The sequence below is a fragment of the Populus nigra genome, chromosome 11, assembly GCF_951802175.1.
Source record: "Populus nigra chromosome 11, ddPopNigr1.1, whole genome shotgun sequence".
NCBI lineage: Eukaryota > Viridiplantae > Streptophyta > Magnoliopsida > Malpighiales > Salicaceae > Populus > Populus nigra.
The window spans coordinates 7,654,828-7,681,724 of record NC_084862.1 but is presented as its reverse complement, the minus strand read 5'-3'; the positions used below and the strand labels follow the sequence as shown (position 1 = coordinate 7,681,724).

General features: G+C 33.7%; 3 protein-coding genes and 1 long non-coding RNA gene across 9 annotated transcripts; 3 read left to right on the top strand and 1 right to left on the bottom strand.

The window, feature by feature from the left end:
* Positions 1 to 6,217: 6,217 nt before the first annotated feature.
* On the top strand, positions 6,218 to 11,340 carry LOC133668389 (uncharacterized). The gene is given in 13 exon segments (XM_062088195.1): positions 6,218 to 6,522; positions 6,617 to 6,781; positions 6,903 to 7,010; positions 7,095 to 7,229; positions 7,354 to 7,422; positions 7,499 to 7,595; positions 7,691 to 7,793; positions 8,170 to 8,380; positions 9,161 to 9,274; positions 9,920 to 10,050; positions 10,277 to 10,358; positions 10,693 to 10,809; positions 10,994 to 11,340. Coding segments are annotated over 13 exon segments (1,554 nt in total). The 5' UTR covers positions 6,218 to 6,378; the 3' UTR covers positions 11,072 to 11,340.
* A 479-nt stretch (positions 11,341 to 11,819) lies between these two features.
* Positions 11,820 to 16,905, bottom strand: LOC133668386 (phosphoglucan phosphatase LSF2, chloroplastic-like). Of its 2 annotated transcripts, none has more exons than XM_062088192.1 (5): positions 16,707 to 16,905; positions 13,417 to 13,622; positions 13,075 to 13,245; positions 12,636 to 12,848; positions 11,820 to 12,134 (listed from the first exon to the last, which is right to left on the bottom strand). In XM_062088192.1, exons 1-4 carry the CDS (start codon positions 16,750 to 16,752, stop codon positions 12,645 to 12,647), a joined length of 627 nt encoding a protein of 208 aa, XP_061944176.1. In that variant the 5' UTR covers positions 16,753 to 16,905; the 3' UTR covers positions 11,820 to 12,134; positions 12,636 to 12,644. The 2 variants fall into 2 exon arrangements, with proteins under 2 accessions (XP_061944176.1, XP_061944177.1); XM_062088193.1 differs by having other exon boundaries at positions 13,417 to 13,569.
* Positions 16,906 to 20,125: 3,220 nt separating this feature from the next.
* On the top strand, positions 20,126 to 23,872 carry LOC133668011 (uncharacterized). Of its 5 annotated transcripts, none has more exons than XM_062087743.1 (9): positions 20,126 to 20,519; positions 20,604 to 20,738; positions 20,863 to 20,931; positions 21,008 to 21,104; positions 21,200 to 21,302; positions 21,679 to 21,889; positions 22,670 to 22,783; positions 23,429 to 23,560; positions 23,681 to 23,864. In XM_062087743.1, exons 3-9 carry the CDS (start codon positions 20,920 to 20,922, stop codon positions 23,711 to 23,713), a joined length of 702 nt encoding a protein of 233 aa, XP_061943727.1. In that variant the 5' UTR covers positions 20,126 to 20,519; positions 20,604 to 20,738; positions 20,863 to 20,919; the 3' UTR covers positions 23,714 to 23,864. The 5 variants fall into 5 exon arrangements, with proteins under 5 accessions (XP_061943727.1, XP_061943726.1, XP_061943728.1 ...); XM_062087742.1 differs by having other exon boundaries at positions 23,429 to 23,605; positions 23,803 to 23,825; XM_062087745.1 differs by having other exon boundaries at positions 20,128 to 20,519; positions 23,803 to 23,872.
* Positions 23,873 to 25,836: 1,964 nt separating this feature from the next.
* Positions 25,837 to 26,773, top strand: LOC133706265 (uncharacterized). Its single transcript, XR_009844480.1, has 3 exons — positions 25,837 to 25,987; positions 26,132 to 26,490; positions 26,604 to 26,773. It is a non-coding gene; the product is annotated as an uncharacterized LOC133706265 (long non-coding RNA).
* Positions 26,774 to 26,897: the final 124 nt, after the last annotated feature.

Sequence of the window (26,897 nt, the reverse complement as noted above, 5' to 3'; positions counted from 1 at the left end):
GTTAATGTTCAAACGGGTTAACCTGGTTTAACGAGTTAGCCCAGTTAATTTTGTGTTAACCTGTCAATTTTTTTTTTCTATTTAGTTATCAAACTTTCACGACATGAATCCAAGGTTTGAAGGGTTAACCCAGTTAATTCAGATTTTTTTCTTTTTCTTCATTAATTTTTTTCTTCCTTTTGGTTTTTTTTTTGTTTTTTTCTTTTTAATTATCACACTTTTATGACACGACCTTACATCCAGAAGTACATCCAAGACTATTGGGTCTGGTATTGTAGTCAGACCCACTTAAACTTGGGTCATGCAAGTTTAATGTTATTATTAATATTATAAATATTACTCTTGGATCAAGCGTTGCAGCCACACCCAAGACTCTTGGGTATAACTTTGTAAAAAGACCTAATATTTTTAGATCTTAATTTTTTTTAATATTTTTATGCAAAAATTATTGACCCGCGGCATCACGCGGATCATGCAACTAGTAAACATACTAATAAGTATCACATTATGTAAATTTTCACATTACTTTAATCTCACTTGTACAATTCAGCATCATTATTTATTTTTTTTCCTTTCATTGACACATCATTATATCAATATGAATTTAACTACATGAATTTCTTAATTTATAAATCCCCCATCAGAGATATTTACTTCTTATCAATTCCCTTTTGTTATCCTCTATTCATTTCACATTCAACTATTTATTTACTAACAACTAACTTATATATTCAAATACTAGTTCTTAAATTCCCTAAATTTTCGTGTATAATCCTTACGCTACCGGCATTCAAATTTATTCTCCACATATACTTTTAATTTTATTAAATTAACTTTCCATGTTGTTTTATATTCATATTTGGGTTAAATCAAATCCAAATTTTATAAATTTTATGTCCATTTATAAATTCTAAGATAAAATTCCTATACGCCAATCTTTATAAAAAATTCTTAATACATAAACACACCTAACATTAATTTCAAAATGTTTATAACTAACTATTATCTCTCTATTATCACCATCCTAGTAACACACACACACACACACACACACACACACACACACACAAATTATCACAATTATCCAATTCTTCCGCAAACAATACATGGCCAACCCTATATAAGGTTCAATTGTTTTCATAATATGATCTTCAATTGTTTATGAATTTTTATTAAATATATTAATCTAACTCAATTTATCAATTGTAAACCATTAATGTAGTTTTAATCCACAATATACTAACAAGAAAATCAATTAAAAATTTGACAGTTAATTTAATCCAATTATAATCATCATCCACACATCTTCATATGCTAAATACATACAATAATTAAACATTCACTTTAGCTCCATAATTTCCTCACTTTTTATCTATTATGGTCGGCTATAATTTAACCAAAATACCAAAATCTTGTTCTTCAGTTACTCATTATTTGAGTCATTCCTATTCTAATCTTCTCCAACTACATCATTCCATTATAATTTTATAATTCCCTCAATTTTCATCCAAGAATCCTAATTGAAATTTGAGAATTTTACATAAAAAATCATTTCTCTCTATTTTAACTTGCACAATTGAGTTTAAAACTCCTTACCGTACAATCAAATGAACTTCGAATGTTAACCCCGATCAATATTTTTCCACCTTTTCTCTTTTTTTGCTCACTTTTTTTACTTACAGAGCTGCTCATACGAGTGATGTAAGATTTTAAATTAACATTGAAATACAAAAATACATTGAAATCACTTAAATTGACATTTTTACAAGTGATGTCCTCTAAAAATAAACACTCCATGATTGCAAAACTAGCATCAAATTAACAACTAAACCAAGGGTAGCTATTTTGTATAAGTGCATGCATACACACACATCCAAATGTTCATATAACATACAAAACCTCTAATTTATATGCAGTTCATATCATCTAATGCAGCATTATTAAAAATATCTTAGATGCATATATATACATATATATACATATATGCTACAATTATTTAGATTTGGATAAGACACTTGAAATGATTTTAAAGGTATTTACGTATAGAAATATGAATAAACACAAACGCTAATATGCAAACCGACACACTCACTTTAAGGAACGCTTCCACAGACCCGCCGCTCACACTCAGAAGAAAAGTAGAATAAAAAGGAAAGCCTCCATAACAGCATGTATGAATGGAGAAATTGAGTGCGTCCAAGAAACTGTAACCAAAAGTACTAATATTTACATTTAAAGTAATCCTCCAATATAAATGTAAAATTAATGTTTTTCTTATAAAAAAAGTTCGTAAGATGAAAAATGCATAATAGTTAGAGGACTCACATGAGAAAGAATTTAGTCTATATAGACCATGTTAAAAAAAAGTTGATAATTAATTGTAATCCTCCAATATAAATGTAAAATTAATGTTTTTCTTATAAAAAAAGTTCGTAAGATGAAAAATGCATAATAGTTAGAGGACTCACATGAGAAAGAATTTAGTCTATATAGACCATGTTAAAAAAAAGTTGATAATTAATTAAGGGATTTATTCCAAGGTTTGCCTAAATCTTCTAATAACCAATTAACCATAACAATGAGAAAAAATCGCCCTTGACAAGTTTTGTATGGATTGCGCATCTTGTACTTGTATACTCGTGGTAACATTAAATATCATTGCAAGAAAACAAAATCAACAAAAAATATATGAGAATTTACAAAATTACAATTATTTTTTATTTATTGATTAAAGAGCCCTTGCAATATTAATATGACAACTTTGCCATCAAATTAATATTAAACTCTGCCAAAAATATATATAAAGCAACTATAACTTGGTATTTCGCGTGCGCGGGCAATACAAAATCAACTCCAATTTCATATTTTTCAACAACACAAACCTAAAAAGATGGACAAACTAGCACCCTTTATCACTACTCCATGATTTTGAATCCTCAAAATGAAATCAAATCATTGGGCATGATTGACTTAATTTGTCGAGGAAGAGAGCAAACTATTGCAATTTCCAAGAGATGATACTGGCCATGGATGTTCCTTGGTTAATATGATCACCATTTCTTGCATGTGTTGCCTTTATCTTTTGAATTGAAATATGACAGTGCCTTTAATTGCCACAACAGAAGCTCCCAAGTCCACGCTTTTAACAAGATCCATCTTTTATAATGACCTCATAAACATAAGCTCCCAAGTCCAAGAGTAGTTGCTGCACTCTTTCAACATGTCAATTTAGTGTTGCCATATGCAAAGTGGTTATGCGTCCATCAACAAAATCCCAAGAAAAGAAATGAAAATGACCACCTCTGTAAACATCATCAGCTTGAAATTTTTTATTTTTTCTCTTGGTGATGTTGAACCACTTTCTGATGACTATTTTCTTGCACTAGGAGAGCTCCACCCAACAAACACAAAAAACCAATTAACCAATGACATCCAAAAAATCATCATAATTGCTCAATAAAAAAAAAAGCAGGTGAAAAAACATAGATACTTCGTGCATATGAAAATGAATAGAAAAACCTAGCTTTTTTGGGAGTTCCCACATGTCATTTTTCACTATTAATTTACCTAGCTATTATGTCTTTACTTTCTGCCCCTCCCCGGTTCCCAGGCTTTATGTAGTGTCACTAAAAAAAGGTCACTCACTCAAAGAAATAAAACTCCAAAATTGGAATTCTCCTTCCATGATTTATGAGCTTTCAACATATCTCATTAATTTAGGTTTAGATAATCAAGAGAAGAGAAGATTAGTGTTTAAAGATAGAAACTTCATCTAATTGATTTTTATGATATCTATTATAAGAAAAGCTAAATGGTGTGGCGTTTTTACTACAATTTAATTACTGTTTATCCTTTCACATTTCACTATGGATTACCGTAGTGAAATCTTTTAAAATTTTCAATTTGATCCCAAAGCTTCTCTTTTGCACAATTGAGTCATTTTGAGCCAAAATTAGAACTCCATAGCATGTTTTTTAGGGGTGGGGGTTGGAATTGAAAGCTAGGAAACTGAAGTGACAAAAGCGGGTAAAATTAATAGCAGGTATGCAATTTGTTTGAGAATTTCATTGTCGTCCACCATTTTTTTAAAGCATTTAGGTATCCGGTTCCTATAATTTTCAAAAAATATATTTTGACACCAAACTTCATTTTTCTCTTTTCTTAGTCCTTTTATTATAGAGGAGACAAAGGGGATCGTCAAATCCCGATTTAGAGAGAGAAAGTTATTGTTGGGGAAGCTTTAGGCCACCAAAACATTCAGTGTTTGTGTTAAAAGGTTCCATATAATAAGAGGACTTTAAATTATGTGTTTTCTTATCTTGAAAATACCAAAAAAACAAATCCGAGCCCAAGAAGATTTTTGATTTCTAGTTGATTTTATGTTTCAGGCTAGTTTTTTTTGCGTTTTTATAGGTCATGGTTAGGTTTAACAAGGTTCATAGGGTGTTGGTAAAAAAAAGTTGAAAATGAGTTTTTGAAAGGAAAAAAACAATGGACCTTGATTTTCTGGGCACTCTAGTGGCATGATTCTGGGATTTCAAACAACACTTCATCTTTTTTTATATTTTTAAAGCATCGGGGCAGATGAGATGTCATATGCACCTTTAACTTAAAAAAAAAACATTACAAGCCCATGTGCGCAGGCCTGAACTAGTAGGCCTGAACTAGTAGGCCTGCATGCGATCATATTGAGTTGATGTTTGATTTTGCGATTGTCTATTTTTGTTATCATATAATTAAATAAAAAATAATTTTGAAAAAAAAAACAAATTATAATCCCATTGGAGCCCATACCCCGTTTCGCAGGTTTGATGTGCTAGTCTCAGTTACTTGATTTATAGGTTTGACGAGTTCACCCACTAGACCAACAGGCTTTGTTTTTTGTTTTTGGTTCTTTAATTATTTTTAATTTGTTTCTCAATTTTACCCTTCAATATTAGATTGGTTTGAAAATAAACTACATGATTTATTTTTGTTTGCTTTTTATAATGATTATTTATATAAGCTAGTGCTCAATTTTAAGACAATATATTTTTATCATACAATTAATAAAAATTTATATAAAAACTTATTAAACTCAATGGAATCCATGACATGGGTCATTAGGCTCAGATTCAATATGTTCTTGTCTCAATAATTTTTTAAAAATAAATATGATATTGAAGTTTTTTTACAAGCTAAATCATGTTTTTACTAGTAATTAAGTTTATATTTGAACTCATGAAATCAATTATTTTTGTTCAGGACCAACTTCAGCGTAATTTAGTTTACAACTATATTTAAAGAAATAGGTTATAAGATTTGAAAATTAATCTTTTAAATCATATTTAATTATACAACTAAAAATTTATTAGCACTTTTAATATTTTAAAAAATTAACAGAACCCGAAACGGCAAATAAAATAGTACATACACAAGGTTAATTTAGGGTGTAATTTTTGGAGATAATAATTATAATTCCAACCAAATTACAGAATCCTTAATTTACAATCCCGTAATTGACAAAACAATATCAAGGGCTGTCATAATATAAAACCAACCTTAATTTTTTTGAAAACATTTCTCGAGCTCTACCTTCTCCGTTGAATTCAACCATCAACAACGGTCTCCTCTCTCTCTCTCTCTCTCTAAAAAAATAAATGAAAATACCACTTTCTCTCTGGAAATAGTCTTTCTCTTTTACTCTTCAAAACGCTCTCTCATTATTATAGGATTTACCATTGTTTGATTCAGTGATCGACTAAAATTAGAGAGAGAAGTGAAACTGCAAGGTGGAATGTTTGAAACCGCAATGCTGGAGTTTTTAGTGCCGGGAGATCTAGGTGACGGTGGCGGCTTTGATATTTTTGATCGCGGCGTACTGGTCTTTCTTGTGGAGGAGGCAGAGATGGTGGTGGTGATTTAGGAGAATTCTTGACATGGCATTGATGATAAAGACAAGGATAGCTTACAGGTTATATTTATGTTAATCTTGATTATTATATTTTTTAAACTTTGATTTGTTCATTCGATGAGATTTTTTTTAATGTGCTGAGATAGATTTTTGTCGTTTTTAGTTTGTTTTAATGAATTCAATTTCGTGTGAATCTTGATATCTTAACGTTAATTTTTTTTCATATGTTTTTGGGTTTTAAATGTATAATTTTATTCTTTCTTTATTTTTATTTGTTTTTTTTATTGTTTTAGATAATTAGTGTTACCGTTGTAGATTTTCTGAATGCCTGAAGATTTTTTTCATGAATTTTGTGCGGGCAACGGAATCCTTTGAAAAAGTCCAATCTTTTTTCAAAAGAATAAAACAAAATAAAACTCTGATGTGCAATTGGTAGGAAAGAGGAGAAAAAAGAAAAAGAAAAAGAAGAGAAGGTTTGGAAGTGAATGAAAAGGAAGAAGAAAATGTCAGTACTGAACATGGTAATGGATAGGTGGAGGCCTCAATTAGATGCGATCCTCTCCACCTTCGTGTCCATCTACCCTCACGAAACCTCACCTCTCCTTAACTCCTCTTCCTGCTTTTTCTTCGTAATGATAATAATTAAATCTTGTTCTTCTTTTGTTTTGTTCTTTAAATCAATATCAAGAATTCATAAATTAATTTTCGTGTTTCTCGTTGCAGATTTTGAGTGCATCTTTTGTAGTGTTACCATTGCGGGATGAAGGTGCAATCTCTCTAGGTTTATCGAAGCTTCCAGCTCTCTTTATCGGATCCTTATTCCTCACCTTGATTGCTGCTCCTTTATCAACTCTCCTTTTCTCTTTCCCTAATTTCTCTAAATCCAAGGTTGGTTACCATTTCCCTTTTTTCTTTCATTATTATTGTGATTGTAATAATAAAATCACTGAAATGGGTTTTGATTTTCAATCATTAATTCTTGAGATTTCATGCCCCCCACCACCACCAGGCTTTGTTTTTGATACACAGGTTTTTTAGCGTTTCTCTTGTTCTCTTGTTCTTTCCATGGCATTTCTCTTCCTCTGCTTCTGCTGAGTTTTCGCTCTTCAAGTCAAAGGTATTTTTTATTATTATTTTTAATTACCAACAGTTTTTTTGTCTTAATTTCTGAGTAAATTGTCTCTTTTTTTTTAATGATTAGGGTACTGTTGCTATATCAACTGAATTGAAAGAGGGTTTGAAGGTTGATGTTGACAGAACCAGCAGTACATAGTCTTGAAGTTGGGATGATCATGGATGGTTTTATATTTCTGTCAGAATTGGATTGTTTCTCTGGGTATGATGAGTTTGAAAGCTTCTATTGGTTTTAGTTATTTCCTAAATTAAATGTCGACTGATTGCCTTGTGATTTGACTTTTTGAGTTTCTTCTATGGTTGGAATTTTTTTCTTTTTTTTGAAGGTTGCGCTGCTTAATCTTATTACCATATCGTCGACTTGGGCTAGGGTTATTGATGTGATGGATAGTGAGGTTAGATGCTGCAACGTGGAGACCTTAAAATCATCATGGTTTTATATTCTGCATTTGACATTTCGGTTGTATTCAGTCAGGTTCAAGATTGTTTGGGTTCATTGGTGCTGGTGCTACACTTGGTCAGCTATTTGGATCGTTGTTTGCAACATCAATGGCTTGGTTGGGTCCTTGTACGTATGCTTCGGAAAATGAGATTGTTTAGTGTCTGAGTTTCTGTTTGTTTGAATTTGGTTTTAAATGATTGGTTGGTTCAATGCAATTGCAGTTTTACTTCTATTTGCTGCTTTGTTGATGGAACTAGCTGCACAGTCATCAAAAGGGATCGACAAGGATGTATCCCATCTTCCTCATGAATTATCTCCCGTAAGGTCAGCCATTAGTAGTGATGACTTGTTACTGTCTGTTTAGTAGTGATGACTTGTTACTGTCTCTTAGTTCATGGATAATCAATGTCCTAGTTTTGTACGAACTGTTCTTCCGGAGTGAATGCAAATTCTTGTTGTTTGTATCTGATACATTTCTTTTACCCTTTTCTTTTCTCTATGGAGCTTTCACTTCTAGTCAAAACATTTGAACAGTCTGGATGATCCACTAGTACTTTTTTAGCTTCTTAGACTACATGCTACTCACCTGTCAAGAAAAAAAAATGTATTCATGTAGGTCATATTATTTTGCATCTCTGGAAGAGTGAAAGAGCTTTTCAGGTGCTTTCATGTAGCTTATTGGGATGCTTTTGCTTTTTAGAAAAGTTGATGCTGATCAGCATAGTGAGGCTGATGGACGATCATCACCAGCTTTCAAAGTCTCTTCTCCAAAGTCTCCTTCATCCAGGATGAGGCCTCAGCTTTGGGTCATCTTAGATGGGTTTCGGCTTGTATTATCTTCAACTTATTTGTTGAATGTGTCTCTATTCCTGTGGCTGAGTGCAGTTATTTCGTCATTCTTCTATTTTCAGGTAAAATGGAACTCTGCTCCTGTTCATGTACTCTGAATTTCTAAATCACCCTTTCCAAACCAGATTTTATGATTTGACTGAACAGGAAGTAAACTAATTTAGAGAACTATCTATAATTTATCTTGCTTTTTGTTGATTTTGTTATTATTAACCATGAGAAAAGCAAGAGGGAAGAGTAAGAGTGGATTGAAAGTAAGAAAGGGATCAGACCGTGTTTTTTATACATGCACTCTGTTTCTCAGTTGGTCAGAGATAACGCTTATCCTTATCGTATAACTCAGTGGATCTCACATTATCAATTTTTTTCGGCTTTTTATTTATTGATTTTGTAATCCTTATGGCTTAAAACTTAGCAACATAACTCAGTGTCGCTCCCTTCCACTCTTAACCCTTCCGATCTTGGGTATGACTGGGATTTTAATCTCAGGTTTACTGTATGACGGTTCATGCCAAGTGACTACCACTATGATAGCCGGAATATCTGCCAATTTTGCTGTCATATGCTGGCTAATTTTATTTTTTGATATCTGAAACTTGTTTCTTAAACATTTACATACCCGCATAGAATATGTACAAGTAACATGAACCAGAATAAGTAATTATTGGAGCTGGGATTCCACTACAAGTAAATTCAAATTTAGGGAGCTTAAACTTTGTAGGCTTGACTATTGATAAAAAATGATTTGATTTGTTGCCATTGCTCTAGATATGATTTATCCTCATCTATACATGAATTATGCGTATTTCCTCTCACTAATGAATCCTTGTTTTCTTTTGTAGAAAGTAACAGTAATTGCCATGACTGTTTCAAGCTCTCTTGGAAGAAGAAAATTGTTTGCCCAGATAAATAGCTTCATTGCTGTTTTTATCCTTGCTGGACAACTTACTTTAACAGTAAGCTAATAACCAAATATATTTCTTCAATGTTTTGATGTTCTGACTGGTTATAAAACCAAGAAAATAGATAATACTTACTGGAGTTCCATTATTAAGGAAATCAGTTGCAGAATTATGATCAAATTTAACAGGCGTCTTGCTCTGATTAGTTGTTACTGAGTTTCCCCTGAAGCAATTTTAATCTTTGTATTCCCAAGCCTCAGAGAGGGTAATTTCTGAAAATAAAATAATCTCATGGTTTGTTTGGATGTGGTGGATACAAAGAACATGCATGGTACCTTTATGCAATTGAATCTGAAATTTGTCCCCGTAAAAAATGTAAAGAAGGAAGCTTCGTAGAAGAATTCCGGTACCAAAATGTTTTTAGAAATGATATTCTTTTACACTAATTCAATCTTGAATCTTTAACAAATTGCATGATCTGTAGCAGAGAAATTCATTATGTCAGGTTCTGGTGGTTATTACTGTCTGTTCATTGGGATCTGCAATTACTTTCCTTAATTCTGCTTGATAAATTTCTGCAAGTAATATTTTCTGTGTTTGTGCATCTCTGGGGACAAAACTGCAGTGTTCATTGCATTTCACATTATTAGAGTTCCTGTTTATAATTTGTTGTGCTTTCGCTTATCAAATCAAACACAGGGACGCATCCTTACTTTAGCTGGGGTTACTGCAGCAATATGCTCTGCTCCGGTTGCTGCCTTCTCAAATTTGGTTGCTATTGCTGTTTGGCCAACTTGGGTAGCAGTTGCCATCTGTGAGACTGCACGGAAGGTTTGTCACCATTGGTCCCTTGCCTGCAGTGAAACAGCATTGTGGGTTGTATTTCTTTCTTTCTTCCTTTCCCAGTTATTCTATTTGAATATAATAATGCTTATGTATCCAATTATCTAGAGTATTATTTGGGTGAATGCACTTTCCTCTTAAATTGTTGAGAACACTTGGAAGTATGTCCCATTCATTTTGAGGCCTCATGGTTTGGTTTTACCCTTACTTGCGGGTGGTTACTTATGTAGTGACCAGGCCTGGAAGAGAACTTCTGTTTACTGTGGTCACTCAAGAAGAGAAATACAAAGCTAAGGTTAGTAGATGTTTCTGCACTAGTAAGTTTTATGTATCCCTGATTGAATTGGGCTATTAATACCAGATTTTGTTAACAAGCAGTAATGTCGTTGCTTACTTATCGATCTCCAATCTTTTCTCCCCTTTTGGCAGAAATTTCGTTTCATGTCTGATGTCATTTTTATGAAATCCCTTGAGACTCTTTTAGGCATGCATGAGTACACTTACCTTTGCAATTGATGCAAATAACATGGATTTCACGCATTTCTTGTTTGATATTACCATTAGATTTTGAATAATTGCTTGCATGTCTTCTACTGCATTATGTCAACCAGCACTATGTCTTACCACAGGTTTGCATAGATGTCATTGTTCAACGGCTTGGAGATGCTACAGCTGCAGGAATGTACAAACTACTATTCAGCACTCTTCATGGGAGGACATCAACTGTGTCTCTTTATGCTCTGCCTGTACGTATATAACCATCAAATTTTATAGATTAATTATTATGGTGGTTATTGATCCAACCTTTTTAATTCCAACGTAGTTCTGCACCACATCAAGTAATGCTCTGAAAATGCCATTTCATTTGTTATGATTATGTTTTTCAACCAAGAATAATGCAAGGTTTTGTTAATCGTCTTTGTGCTGCAGATCTGTTTACTTTGGATTTTTACAGCATTCCATTTAGGACAGCGGCAAGCTCAACTTGCAAAGCTCCAGGCCGTCTAAACTTTTTTAGGTTTTTGAAGAATGATTTTATGTACAGTTATTGAACAAAGGAAACAAAGATAAATAATTCCTTTGTATCATTTCCTCTTTGGGATTATAATTTTATAGGCTGATAGTTAATCGCTGGTAGAGCATGTCTCACTATGTCAAATGCATGTACGATGATGTTTCCTTGTGCTAATACTGCTCCAACTTTACTCGGTTCAAGGCATGGTAACTCGACTTCTTTAGAACACAATTCACCAGCAAAACATTGCAATTTTACTAAATGCTAAGTTGAGTTGCAGTTGGTTGATCTGTGCAGATCACAGGCAATTGTATCAGTGGAAAAAAAGTGCTGCTGTGTGGTGGTTACACAGTCGTGAATAAATTTGATTCTATCAACTTAGCTCAAGACACAAGATTGCACCTCTGAAATAGGATTTCAATCTTTGTAAGAGCTGTTCACCTGTCATCTTTTCCTCCCATCTAGCGCCAATTGGGGTGACCAAGAACCACATTATCTGTCATCATGGCGCAAAAAACATAAAATAAAAAAGATTTGTACCTAACACCCAAGATCCCAGGCCATAAACAGGGATAGCCGTAGACATTGTCCAGGGCGGTTTTCTCGTTCGCTAGCTATCCACTGTAAAGCTCGAACATCGATTCTTTTTATGAACAGTGAACAATACCTCAACAAGAGCGTGTCCCTACTCCCAGTTAACAATGAAGTAACATTGTCGGGGAGGGATACTGAAGATTGATATTTTATAAATCCTCCAAGATTATTATTACACCTGCACTAATTCACGGAGTTTCCCAATATTAGGTACATAAGTACCATTATTGTACATTTGGATACAGGTAAAGCTTCCATTACTGCTATTAAACTGTGCTAATCGGAGTTCCTCTGCTTCACTTTTTTTCATTTATTTTAACAAAGTGCACAGGTTCCAAGCTCATCTCTAGCCATGAGCTACCATTTGCCTCCCCTGCAAGTTCCCTCGTCCCATGAAACCAGCCCTTTGCAGTTGATTGATTTGAGTTTCTCCTCGTAGCGGCTTTATCAAATGAAATTATCCTGGGTCAACATGATTCAACCAGTCAGAATGTACATCAGCAAGGTTTCAACTTTCATATGATAAAATAAGGGGGAGTATAATTATATAAATTATGCATGCTTTGTTTTGGCAATGGCTAGAAGGATAACTAAAATTAGTCCCTACCATGCATGCAAATAACTGACTTTTGTGCAGGATGATAGTCGCCCTTCAGACTTTGAGGGCACTAGAGGGTGTCAGGGCTAGATGAATCTGTGTCTCCTTATTTATTTCATCAGGTTTGCTTGCGTTTCACACGTGGTCAAGGCAGGTATTAGTAATTTCACCAGATTAAAATATAATTATTTTGTTTTCACATTTTTATGGATATGCTGAATAGCGAGATGCGCTGCTAATCCATCTAGTAATGATCAGACAAAATAACCTCCAGGAGAGATCCCTTACTTTATCAGATCACAGCCTCAGAATCTTGAACTAGAAATGTTTACCTTAAATGCTTTGCAAGACAACAAAATGTTTACCTTAAATGCTTATGTTCCACGGAGGGAACAGACACGATCTTGAATCAAGTGCCTCTCCCAATCTGCCATATCTTCAAAAGCATATTCTGGTAGACTCTCAAAGGGTTCCTTCCATGGATCATTCTTGGCTAGATCATAAGTAGCTGCTCGTATCGATCTCTTACTGGGTCCACAAGGTCTCTTCGAAGTTAGTGTATCATAAGCTGTATTAAGCTGTCCCATACCAGTAGCAAAAATGACAATCAGAAAAATGTGTTCCAGTTAGCGAATCAATCAATCAAGAAATTGTATCAAAACAATCACTCTAGAAGTCCGATAATATCATGATATCCATACCAAATATAGCCCACAGTTTTGTAAGAAATCATATCAATACAAGTCCGAAATTTAAAATAATAATTTTTGACAAAAATAAATAGTAGAAGAGTTGAGAACTAACATTCATGCAACAAAACCAGAACATGTAAGCTATAGCAACAGCAGGGGCTCTTCCCAGTCCAGCTGTGCAATGTACGTACACTCTGCCTTTTCCCTCAGAAATAGCCCATTCCAACGATGAAACAGCTTTGGGTAATGCACTTCTCAAGGAATCTGGATCGAAATCTGTAGCCTGAAGAAAGAATTATATTTGCAAATTCATCCAGTTAGCACCAAGAAAACACTGGTAAAAAAATAAAACGCAGGCATGAACACATGAAAAATGGTTGAAACATATAATAACTAATTTTGGAAATTAGAGTCTTCTACATGTTTCAATTTTCAATGAGTAGCACTTTCTTACAGGCCTTCTCATATGACGGATTCCAAGTTGTTGACATCTCTGTATAATAGACAGCAAGTCAATGCCCCAATACTCGATGTCCTTGTCCTGCTGCAAGTTTAGAATGTAGGCCACATTCTCCTCATGTCTTAGATGTTCTATATCTTCAGGTTTCTGAGGTTGGGATCCCACAATCACATTATCAGTTATCAATGTGTAGTTCATACCTGAATATAGCATGTCAGTTATCGACTGAATTAAGGAACACAACACACACGGTAAGAAAACTGGAATGCATTTACCATAAAAAGTTGGGGTGCAGGGGAGCCAAAAGTGGAATGCTAATGGTGGAGCCTATACTGCAAGATACATAACTTCTTTGCAATCGTTTAGATTTTAGACTTGTGTTGATGATGGTAGTAGCTCTATCAACAAAACCAAACCTCATTTACAAACTAGTTGATATGGGTGTCCACAGTTCACACTCACACACATCTTTATCAATGATTTCTGTAGCCATTCAAAAGAATACTTGTACAGTGTGGCTTCAGACTTTTCTATTTCCAAGTTAGTCAAAAGGTTAAGCAATTTCAAAACTTGAACCTTTTATTTTAATCCCTACACCTTTAGACCCATGCATGTCGGGCTGTAATAAATAAAACTGATACAAATTTTGTATCAAAAGTCTTTCTTTTAAAAAAATGGCTGGGTCGATCCCAACCCTTTTCCATAAGATCTAGACATATATAAAATGCTTTCATTCAGCTGAAAGGTAATATAATAGCAATGATAAGTCATCTTTCTCAGAAGTGACACAGATCAGGATTATTTTTTCAAGCTTTTCCCTAAAGTGTGTCTATAAAGGTTGTTAAAATCACGATTTAACTCGTAAAATTATACGATTTTACGAGTTAATGTAGGTTTTACGTGCTAAATCGTTTATAAAACTCGAAAATAGATGAAATCGAGTTAAAATCAGGTAAAATCATTAAAATCAGGTGAAATCGTGTAAAAAAGCGATTTCAGCACCGTTTTAACGATTTTGGCAGAAAATATATACTGCCCGTAACCTTTGCCTCGCTCCAGCTGTCCAGCGGCTATTGGGCTATTGAGCCATTGACTATTGCGATTTGCGTGTTTTTTCATCTTTCTTTCAGCTGTTGATACACACACACAGAACAAACAAAATCTAAATCCCTAAGCCTAAAATTATCTACACAAAATCATGCATCTCTGAACTTCTTTGAACACCTCAAATTCTCAATGCTTCTGTTCTGCTGCTCCCGTTCGTCACTCGAAAACAAAGGTAGAAAGCGAACCAGGAAACGCAAAACTGCGTGAGTGAGCTTAACTCGGGCAAGAAGGAAAGAAAGGCACCTTCGGGCACACAACCGCTGAAGTGGAGGTTTCAAGTCTCCAAACCGGCAAGGAGAGAATAGATGCACGAAGCAGCTGGTTTGCATTTTAGATCTGAGAATCAACGAGTGAAGAAGCCAGTTGTTCTGAGCGATCCTGAAACAGGGAAGAAAGAGCTCGATATAGAGTTGGGTGAAGTGAACTTTCAGCATTTCAAAAAGGGAGCATGGATCTAGGAGATTGAATGAGAGAAGGGCCCGGATGGAGGAGAAACTGGAGAAATTTCCAGTATTCGTTCATGAGGAATAAAGGATGAAATTTCTAGTATTTTGTATCCTCTCCCTGGTGCTGTTTGTTTTGGGTTAGTGGAAGGTAAGGAAGATGATGATGTTTATAAAGGCTGAGATATGGTGGAGATAGCTCACGATTTGATGGGCATGGTGTTGGTTTGTGTTTGAAAGGATGGCTATGGTGATGTGGGTCTCTGGATCGGTTGAAATCTGGAAGCATTTCCAGACTTCTTTGTTGGTTCTCTGTTGTTATTTCTTGGTTTTTTTCCCTGGTTCCCCCCATTTGAATTCCCCAGTGTCCACCATTTCTTTGTAGGAGAGAAAATCTGGAATTAATGCAGTATTGAATGATTTCTGGGACTTGATTCCTGGAGATGGAATTGGGAGATTAGAATCTGGGTTTATTTTGCTGGGATTTGGGGTGTAATTTAAATCCTGGACTAGATTGAATCAATTGGACAAAATCAGACCAAAAACATGCTTTGAGTGGGCTGAGTTGAATTAGTTCAATTTAATTGGACTAAATTAATTGGTATGAAACAAATGGGATTGAAATGAAATTATAACTAAGATAATTGATCCTCAGAATGTTTCTTACTTTTAATTACAGTCCATGGCTTTTGAGTTTTTCAATTCCATTCAATTAAAATATTTAATCTTATGATTTTTTTCAATTTATATCCTAAAATGTATCAATTCATTTTTCAATTTCAAATTTGTCTTGAATTATTTTTTGTATTATTTTATATTTTTTACGATTGTTTGTTTTATCCCTGTTAATTATTAGTTAATGAAAAGTTATTTTAAATTATATATGATTTTTATTTGAACCATGTATTTTAAGATGTTTAAACTATGTATGAATTTTTATTTAAAGACTTGAAATATGTATGAATTTTTATTTGAAGCATGTTTTTTAAGGTACTTGAACTATGTATGAATTTTTATTTGAAGCATGAATTTTTTATATATATATTTTAAAATTCCTTATGATTTTATGATTTTACGATCCGTTTTTACGATCTGAGTTTGTGTGAGGCTTTCCTTGCCGTGTTAAAATCACGATTTTAACAACCATGGTGTCTATACAACTATTGATTTGTGATTCTCAATAACTTGCATCCGAAATTAGAGGGTGACAGTGGAAGCATTACCGGGAGCATGGTCAACTCCATTAAAAGATAGAGAGCAAAGAATTCATGGAAAAAGTAACAACCTTTTCTGTGTTAAGCTTCATACTTACGAATAAACTGACAACATAAAATTAAATAAATTAAGGATAAAAGGATGCCATCCAGATTCAGATGCTGCCTAAATTATATAGTCATTGACCATTTCAAAAAATTAAAAACCACAGAATGGGTTGTTATTGGATTACTTCAGAATTGAATTCAACAACACAACTTAAAGTATTTAGTATTATGGAAATTTCATTGTATGGCAAAAGCAAGAAGAACCCAGAAAAACATATCCGCCAACCTGCACATTCTCCTTACTTGCAATCCACCAGAGAAAAACAAACTGAAAGTATAAAAGGAACACAAAACACTGACACACAGAAACGGATGAACAAACACAGTACCAAAATCTTAGATGGAAATGAAAGATGAAGATCAAGAGCAAGAAATAATTAGGAACATGGAGGTAAAAGGGAAACTAACTAACCAAGATCATGATGATACTCGTATGGGTTCCTCATCATCCTTTTCATGGCAATATTATACTCTTACATCCTGTTTGTTGAGGTCAATGATAAGTTCTTTCCTGTGGGGTTGTCCTCAACTCCACTCCCATGACTATGAGCTGGTAACTTACAATGGATTCCAGTTCTGCCCATTTTAAAGCAACTCTTAAAGACCATAAAATTCCAGTTCTGACTATTGAGTGATTGTTTGAAAGCATGACAATTGTCGTTTTTCTTCTCGGTTACAAATATTACTGTTTGGTTGTTGATGCAGACTCTTTTTAAAATACGTTGGTAACTTTAATTGATGCAGACACCTTCTAGAATTTGATTTAAATGGATTGTGACTTAACCCATCAAGAATTTTTCTTGAAAAATCAAAATTATACATAATGATCATCATCACTTTACGTTTATAAGAAATGCAAATAAGTAAAATTAAATCACAATGAAGTTGACGAAATTGATTAATTATTTGAAGAATTTGCAAATTCAATAAAAAATTTAGTATGAGAATCACTCAACCATACAAAAAATAACAAGAATGCTAATTTTTTTTCTTAAAAATAATCTTTTAAAAAAAACAAGTTTCTACAAAATAGTATTTATACTAAAAATAACTCTAAGTCCAATAGGATATCCCTAATAAAAATGGATAAACCTAATAAATAATAATAATTCTATGAACATAAATTTAATTAAAGGCTCTAATATCTCTAAAGGCCTAATAACAACTAAAAGATAAATAAAATAATAGCCTAATTAATTTAAATAAGACTTTTTTTATGATCTATTAGAAAAATCAAAGTTTAACTTCAAATTCATGGTTTTCCCTCGTATTAATGAATTAAAAGGTTTTTCATGCATCAATGGAAAATTATGGGTGTCTATTTTCCAATGCAACTGGAATCGTATTAAAATTCTTTTTGTAGCTCAAGTTATGACCAAAACAATATCAAAAAGTCAAACTGACAAATTTGAATGTTTTTATAATGTCTAAATGACCACCTGCAAGTCTTTATTGAACATGAAATAAATTAATCAAGGCTTGTACTTTATTATTTATTATCTTCTTGAAATCCACCTTAGCCTATGTGTTTCGAAGCCATTGAAAGCCTTTTTGTAGCTCTAAGTCTTGTCATTGAACCAACTGGAACCTCTAACGTATTTCTTGGTATTGTTTGGATCGCATCATTAAAAGCCTTGATTAATCCAACTAGAATTGAATTAAAATCCCTTTTATAGCTCCAATTTTTACCAAAATAGTAGAGAAAGGTCAAAAGGTAGATTTGAATCTTTTTGTAATTTATGAATGTCCATCTACAAGCCTTTCTTGAATATGAATTAAAGTAATCAAGACTTCATTATTTAAACATCTTATTGAAGTCCATCTTAGCACATGTTTCTTGAAGAAGTCAGATACAACCCTTTTTGAACCTTTTGGTTCTAAATTTTATCTCTAGACCAACTAGAACTTCTAACATATTTTTTAGTATTGCTTGGATTTTATCAATTGTCTTTATTAAATTGTGGTTTAGAGGGTAGATCTTATCTAAAATGAAGGTGTAATCTCAATTTCATGCAAAGCATAAATCAGAAAACACCAGAGAATTAGAGACATGATTTTTTAATATATTATACAACCAAAAATTTATTAGCACTTTTAATATTTAAAAAAATTAGTTGAACCCGAAACGACAAATAAAATAGTGCATACACAAGGTTAATTTAGTCGTGTAATTTTTCGAGCTAAAAAATATAATTCCAACCAAATTACAGAATGCTTAATTTTTCAAATGAGATTTTAAACAACACTTCGTTTTTTTTTAAAGCATCGGGGCATATGAGATGTCATCTGTATCTTTAACTTAAAAAAAAAAACATTACAGTCTCATGTGCGCAGGCCTGAACTAGTAGGCCTGCACGCGATCGTATTGGGTTGATGTTTTGATTTTGCGATTGTCTATTTTTGTTATTGTATAATTAAATAAAAAATTTATTAGCACTTTTAATATTTAAAAAAATTAGTTGAACCCGAAACGGCAAATAAAATAGAACATACACAATGTTAATTTAGTCGTGTAATTTTTGGAGATAATAATTATAATTCCAACCAAATTACAGAATACTTAATTTTCCAAATTAATAATAATAACAATAAAAACCACCTTTATATCCATAAAATAATGAGCATTGGAATTTAGCCCATTGAGCTCTCTCTCCCAAAACTACCCTCCAAAACAACCACACCATACTTTTCAAAGCTTCGACAATCCCGTAATGACAAAACAATATCAAGGGCTGTCATAATAGAAAACCAACCTTAATTTTTTTGAAAAAATTTCACGAGCTCTACCTTCTCCGTTGAATTCAACCATCAACAACGGTCTCCTCTCTCTCTCTTTCTCTCTCTAAAAAAATAAATGAAAATACCACTTTTTCTCTGGAAATAGTCTTTCTCTTTTACTCTTCAAAACGCTCTCTCATTATTATAGGATTTATCATTGTTTGATTCAGTGATCGACTAAAATTAGAGAGAGAAGTGAAACTGCAAGGTGGAATGTTTGAAACCGCAATGCTGGAGTTTTTAGTGCCGGGAGATCTAGGTGACGGTGGCGGCTTTGATATTTTTGATCGCGGCGTACTGGTCTTTCTTGTGGAGGTGGCAGAGATGGTGGTGGTGATTTAGGAGAATTCTTGACATGGCATTGATGATAAAAACAAGGATAGCTTACGGGTTATATTTATGTTAATCTTGATTATTATATTTTTTAAACTTTGATTTGTTCATTCGATGAGATTTTTTTTAATGTGCTGAGATAGATTTTTGTGGTTTTTAGTTTGTTTTCATGAATTCAATTTCGTGTGAATCTTGATATCTTAACGTTAATTTTTTTTCATATGTTTTTGGGTTTTAAATGTATAATTTTATTCTTTCTTTATTTTTATTTGTTTTTTTTATTGTTTTAGATAATTAGTGTTACCGTTGTAGATTTTCTGAATGCCTGAAGATTTTTTTCATGAATTTTGTGCGGGCAACGGAATCCTTTGAAAAAGTCCAATCTTTTTTCAAAAGAATAAAACAAAATAAAACTCTGATGTGCAATTGGTAGGAAAGAGGAGAAAAAAGAAGAAGAAAAAGAAGAGAAGGTTTGGAAGTGAATGAAAAGGAAGAAGAAAATGTCAGTACTGAACAGGGTAATGGATAGGTGGAGGCCTCAATTAGATGCGATCCTCTCCATCTTCGTGTCCATCTACCCTCACGAAACCTCACCTCTCCTTAACTCCTCTTCCTGCTTTTTCTTCGTAATGATAATAATTAAATCTTGTTCTTCTTTTGTTTTGTTCTTTAAATCAATATCAAGAATTCATAAATTAATTTTAGTGTTTCTCGTTGCAGATTTTGAGTGCATCTTTTGTATTGTTACCATTGCGGGATGAAGGTGCAATCTCTCTAGGTTTATCGAAGCTTCCAGCTCTCTTTATCGGATCCTTATTCCTCACCTTGATTGCTGCTCCTTTATCAACTCTCCTTTTCTCTTTCCCTAATTTCTCTAAATCCAAGGCTGGTTACCATTTCCCTTTTTTCTTTCATTATTATTGTGATTGTAATAATAAAATCACTGAAATGGGTTTTGATTTTCAATCATTAATTCTTGAGATTTCATGCCCCCCACCACCACCAGGCTTTGTTTTTGATACACAGGTTTTTTAGCGTTTCTCTTGTTCTCTTGTTCTTTCCATGGCATTTCTCTTCCTCTGCTTCTGCTGAATTTTCGCTCTTCAAGTCAAAGGTATTTTTTATTATTATTTTTAATTACCAACAGTTTTTTTGTCTTAATTTCTGAGTAAATTGTCTCTTTTTTTTTAATGATTAGGGTACTGTTGCTATATCAACTGAATTGAAAGAGGGTTTGAAGGTTGATGTTGACAGAACCAGCAGTACATATTCTTGAAGTTGGGATAATCATGGATGGTTTTATATTTCTGTCAGAATTGGATTGTTTCTCTGGGTATGATGAGTTTGAAAGCTTCTATTGGTTTTAGTTATTTCCTAAATTAAATGTCGACTGATTGCCTTGTGATTTGACTTTTTGAGTTTCTTCTATGGTTGGAATTTTTTTCTTTTTTTTGAAGGTTGCGCTGCTTAATCTTATTACCATATCGTCGACTTGGGCTAGGGTTATTGATGTGATGGATAGTGAGGTTAGATGCTGCAACGTGGAGACCTTAAAATCATCATGGTTTTATATTCTGCATTTGACATTTCGGTTGTATTCAGTCAGGTTCAAGATTGTTTGGGTTCATTGGTGCTGGTGCTACACTTGGTCAGCTATTTGGATCGTTGTTTGCAACATCAATGGCTTGGTTGGGTCCTTGTACGTATGCTTCGGAAAATGAGATTGTTTAGTGTCTGAGTTTCTGTTTGTTTGAATTTGGTTTTAAATGATTGGTTGGTTCAATGCAATTGCAGTTTTACTTCTATTTGCTGCTTTGTTGATGGAACTAGCTGCACAGTCATCAAAAGGGATCGACAAGGATGTATCCCATCTTCCTCATGAATTATCTCCCGTAAGGTCAGCCATTAGTAGTGATGACTTGTTACTGTCTGTTTAGTAGTGATGACTTGTTACTGTCTCTTAGTTCATGGATAATCAATGTCCTAGTTTTGTACGAACTGTTCTTCCGGAGTGAATGCAAATTCTTGTTGTTTGTATCTGATACATTTCTTTTACCCTTTTCTTTTCTCTATGGAGCTTTCACTTCTAGTCAAAACATTTGAACAGTCTGGATGATCCACTAGTACTTTTTTAGCTTCTTAGACTACATGCTACTCACCTGTCAAGAAAAAAAAATGTATTCATGTAGGTCATATTATTTTGCATCTCTGGAAGAGTGAAAGAGCTTTTCAGGTGCTTTCATGTAGCTTATTGGGATGCTTTTGCTTTTTAGAAAAGTTGATGCTGATCAGCATAGTGAGGCTGATGGACGATCATCACCAGCTTTCAAAGTCTCTTCTCCAAAGTCTCCTTCATCCAGGATGAGGCCTCAGCTTTGGGTCATCTTAGATGGGTTTCGGCTTGTATTATCTTCAACTTATTTGTTGAATGTGTCTCTATTCCTGTGGCTGAGTGCAGTTATTTCGTCATTCTTCTATTTTCAGGTAAAATGGAACTCTGCTCCTGTTCATGTACTCTGAATTTCTAAATCACCCTTTCCAAACCAGATTTTATGATTTGACTGAACAGGAAGTAAACTAATTTAGAGAACTATCTATAATTTATCTTGCTTTTTGTTGATTTTGTTATTATTAACCATGAGAAAAGCAAGAGGGAAGAGTAAGAGTGGATTGAAAGTAAGAAAGGGATCAGACCGTGTTTTTTATACATGCACTCTGTTTCTCAGTTGGTCAGAGATAACGCTTATCCTTATCGTATAACTCAGTGGATCTCACATTATCAATTTTTTTCGGCTTTTTATTTATTGATTTTGTAATCCTTATGGCTTAAAACTTAGCAACATAACTCAGTGTCGCTCCCTTCCACTCTTAACCCTTCCGATCTTGGGTATGACTGGGATTTTAATCTCAGGTTTACTGTATGACGGTTCATGCCAAGTGACTACCACTATGATAGCCGGAATATCTGCCAATTTTGCTGTCATATGCTGGCTAATTTTATTTTTTGATATCTGAAACTTGTTTCTTAAACATTTACATACCCGCATAGAATATGTACAAGTAACATGAACCAGAATAAGTAATTATTGGAGCTGGGATTCCACTACAAGTAAATTCAAATTTAGGGAGCTTAAACTTTGTAGGCTTGACTATTGATAAAAAATGATTTGATTTGTTGCCATTGCTCTAGATATGATTTATCCTCATCTATACATGAATTATGCGTATTTCCTCTCACTAATGAATCCTTGTTTTCTTTTGTAGAAAGTAACAGTAATTGCCATGACTGTTTCAAGCTCTCTTGGAAGAAGAAAATTGTTTGCCCAGATAAATAGCTTCATTGCTGTTTTTATCCTTGCTGGACAACTTACTTTAACAGTAAGCTAATAACCAAATATATTTCTTCAATGTTTTGATGTTCTGACTGGTTGTAAAACCAAGAAAATAGATAATACTTACTGGAGTTCCATTATTAAGGAAATCAGTTGCAGAATTATGATCAAATTTAACAGGCGTCTTGCTCTGATTAGTTGTTACTGAGTTTCCCCTGAAGCAATTTTAATCTTTGTATTCCCAAGCCTCAGAGAGGGTAATTTCTGAAAATAAAATAATCTCATGGTTTGTTTGGATGTGGTGGATACAAAGAACATGCATGGTACCTTTATGCAATTGAATCTGAAATTTGTCCCCGTAAAAAATGTAAAGAAGGAAGCTTCGTAGAAGAATTCCGGTACCAAAATGTTTTTAGAAATGATATTCTTTTACACTAATTCAATCTTGAATCTTTAACAAATTGCATGATCTGTAGCAGAGAAATTCATTATGTCAGGTTCTGGTGGTTATTACTGTCTGTTCATTGGGATCTGCAATTACTTTCCTTAATTCTGCTTGATAAATTTCTGCAAGTAATATTTTCTGTGTTTGTGCATCTCTGGGGACAAAACTGCAGTGTTCATTGCATTTCACATTATTAGAGTTCCTGTTTATAATTTGTTGTGCTTTCGCTTATCAAATCAAACACAGGGACGCATCCTTACTTTAGCTGGGGTTACTGCAGCAATATGCTCTGCTCCGGTTGCTGCCTTCTCAAATTTGGTTGCTATTGCTGTTTGGCCAACTTGGGTAGCAGTTGCCATCTGTGAGACTGCACGGAAGGTTTGTCACCATTGGTCCCTTGCCTGCAGTGAAACAGCATTGTGGGTTGTATTTCTTTCTTTCTTCCTTTCCCAGTTATTCTATTTGAATATAATAATGCTTATGTATCCAATTATCTAGAGTATTATTTGGGTGAATGCACTTTCCTCTTAAATTGTTGAGAACACTTGGAAGTATGTCCCATTCATTTTGAGGCCTCACGGTTTGGTTTTACCCTTACTTGCGGGTGGTTACTTATGTAGTGACCAGGCCTGGAAGAGAACTTCTGTTTACTGTGGTCACTCAAGAAGAGAAATACAAAGCTAAGGTTAGTTAGTAGATGTTTCTGCACTAGTAAGTTTTATGTATCCCTGATTGAATTGGGCTATTAATACCAGATTTTGTTAACAAGCAGTAATGTCGTTGCTCAAGGCCACCCAATAGTAAGAAAGAGATGTCTGTTTTTCTTGTAGTGTCATTTGACCATATGAATCCAGAATTTTCAGCAAATTTGTAGACTTTGTTTAACGGCCTTTTCCATTTTTTTATGCAGCTTGTAATTCATGGTGGTTGTATGCTGTAAGGGTTGGTGGAATTGAAAAAATGAAAGACTTACAATGGGCATTTGGTCAATTGTGATGCTTGGATGAACATCCATCTCCGTTTATCTTTAATTTTCTTTAACCCTAATATCCTTGATCTGTTTTAGATTCCAAAATTTCCCGTCCCTTTCCATGCGTTCATTTTATGTTCTTGACCCTAGTTTTTTTTGCAGGTTGCTTGATTTTTCTTTTTGGCTCTAAAAAACATGGTAACCATCTCAACTGTCTTTGATTTGAAAACTTTCTGTCTTTCTCCTGTTTTCTTTGACACTTAATTTTTTTCTTCTTTTGTTAAATGCAGCTTCCTCTTTCTTTTCTTAGGACTGCTCAAGGCCACCCAATGGTAAGAAAGAGATCTCTGTTTTTCTTGTCGTGTCATTTGACCATATGAATCTAGAATTTTCTGCAAATTTGTAGACTTTGTTTTATGATCTTTTTCAAATTTTTTTATGCAGCTTGTAATTCATGGTGGTTGTATGATGTAACAGTTGGTGGAATGGAAAAATGAAGACTTACTATGGGCATTTGGTCAATTGTTATGCTTGGATGAACATCCATCTCCGTTTAGCTTTAATTTTTCTGAACCCTAATATCCTTGATCTGTTTTAGATTTCAAAATTTGCCATCCCTTTCCATGCTTTCATTTTATGTTCTTGACCCCAGCTTTTCTTGCAGGTTGCTTTATTTTTCTTTTTGGATCTAAAAAACATGGTAACCATCTCAACTGTCTTTGATTTGAAAACTTTCTTTCTCCTGTTTTCTTTGACACTTAATTTTTATTTTTGTTGTGTTAACTGCAACTTCCTCTTTCTTTACTCAAGACTACTCAAGGCCACCCAATGGTAAGAAAGAGATGTCTGTTTTTCTTGTCGTGTCATTTGACCTTATGAATCCAGAATTTCTGCAAATTTGTAGGCTTTGTTTTACGCTCTTTTTTGTTTTTTTTTATGCAACTTGTAATTCATGGTGGTTGTATGCTGTAACAGTTGGTGGAATTGAAAAACGGAGAAACTTACAATGGGCATTTGGTCAATTGTGATGCTTGGATGAACATCCATCTCCGTTTAGCTTTAATTTTCCTTAACCCTAATATCCTTGATCTGTTTTAGATTCCAAAATTTGCCATCCCTTTCCATGCATTCATTTTATGTTCTTGACCCTGGCTTTTCTTGCAGGTTGCTTGATTTTTCTTTTTTACTCTAAAAAACATGGTAACCATCTCAACTGTCTTTGATTTGAAAACTTTCTATCTTTCTCCTATTTTCTTTGACACTTTATTTTTTTTTCTTGTATTAACTGCTGCTTCCTATTTCTTAACTCAACACTGCTCAAGGCCACCCAGTGGTAAGAAAGAGATGTTTGTTTTTCTTGTCGTGTCATTTGACCATATGAATCCAGAAGTTTCTGCAAATTTGTAGACTTTGTTTTACGACCTTTATCATTGTTTTTCTGGAGCTTATAATTCATGGTTGTTGCATGCTGTAACAGTTGATGGAATTATAAAAAGGAGAGTACAATGGGCATTTGTTCAATTGTGATGCTTGGATGAACATCCATCTCCGTTTAGCTTTAATTTTCTTTAACCCTAATATCGTTGATCTGTTTTAGATTCCAAAATTTGCCATCCCTTTCCCTGCATTCAATTTATGTTCTTGACCCTGGCTTTTCTTGCAGGTTGCTTGATTTTTCTTTTTGGCTCTAAAAAACATGGTAACCATCTCATTTGTCTTTGATTTGAAAACTTTCTATCTTTCTCCTGTTTTCTTTGACATACTTAATTTTTTTTTTCTTGTGTTAACTGCAGCTTCCTCTTTCTTTACTCAAGATTGCTCAAGGCCACCCAATGGTAAGAAAGAGATGTCTGTTTTCCTTGTAGTGTCATTTGACCATATGATTCCTGAATTTTCTGCAAATTTGTAGACTTTGTTTTACGGCCTTTATCATTTTTTTTATGCAGCTTGTAATTCATCGTGGTTGTATGCTGTAACAGTTGGTGGAATTGAAAAACAGAGACTTACAATGGGCATTTGGTCAATTGTGATGCTTGGATGAACATCCATCTCCGTTTAGCTTTCATTTTCCTTAAATCTAATATCCTTGATCTATTTTAGATTCCAAAATTTGCCATCCCTTTACACGCTTTCATTTTATGTTCTTGACCCTGGCTTTTCTTGCAGGTTGCTTGATTTTTCTGTTTTGCTCTAAAAAACATGGTAACCATCTCAACTGTCTTTGATTTGAAAACTTTTTATCTTTCTGCAGTTTTCTTTGACACTCTTAATTTTTTTTTTCTTGTGTTAAATGCTGCTTCCTATTTCTTTACTCATGACTGCTCAAGGCCACCCAATAGTAAGAAAGAGATGTCTGTTTTTCTTGTCGTGTCATTTGACCATATGAATCCAGAATTTTTTTCAAATTTGTAGACTTTCTTTTATAGCCTTTTCCTTTTTTTTTTTATGCAGCTTGTAATTCATGGTGGTTCTATGATGTAATAGATGGTGGAATTGAAAAACGGAGAAACTTACAATGGGCATTTGGTCAATTGTGATGCTTGGATGAACATCCATCTCCGTTTAGCTTTAATTTTCGCTAACCCTAATATCCTTGATTTGTTTTAGATTCCAAAATTTGCCATACCTTGCAAGTTGCTTGATTTTTCTTTTTGGCTCTAAAAAACATGGTAACCATCTCAACTGTCTTTGATTTGAAAACTTTCTATCTTTCTCATGTTTTCTGACACTTTTTTTTTTCTTGTG

What these genes read in the sequence shown, in the direction of transcription:
- LOC133668386 (XM_062088192.1), bottom strand. Translation starts at nt 16,752, where the DNA reads ATGAAAAGGATGATGAGGAACCCATACGAGTATCATCATGATCTTG. An exon ending in CGAGTATCATCATGATCTTG is followed by an intron (nt 13,623 to 16,706) that starts GTTAGTTAGTTT and finishes TGCTATATTCAG; the next exon opens with GTATGAACTACACATTGATA. An exon ending in TCCGTCATATGAGAAGGCCT is followed by an intron (nt 13,246 to 13,416) that starts GTAAGAAAGTGC and finishes TTCTTTCTTCAG; the next exon opens with GCTACAGATTTCGATCCAGA.
- LOC133668011 (XM_062087741.1), top strand. An exon ending in CATGAATTATCTCCCGTAAG is followed by an intron (nt 21,303 to 21,678) that starts GTCAGCCATTAG and finishes TTTGCTTTTTAG; the next exon opens with AAAAGTTGATGCTGATCAGC. An exon ending in CGTCATTCTTCTATTTTCAG is followed by an intron (nt 21,890 to 22,669) that starts GTAAAATGGAAC and finishes TTTCTTTTGTAG; the next exon opens with AAAGTAACAGTAATTGCCAT.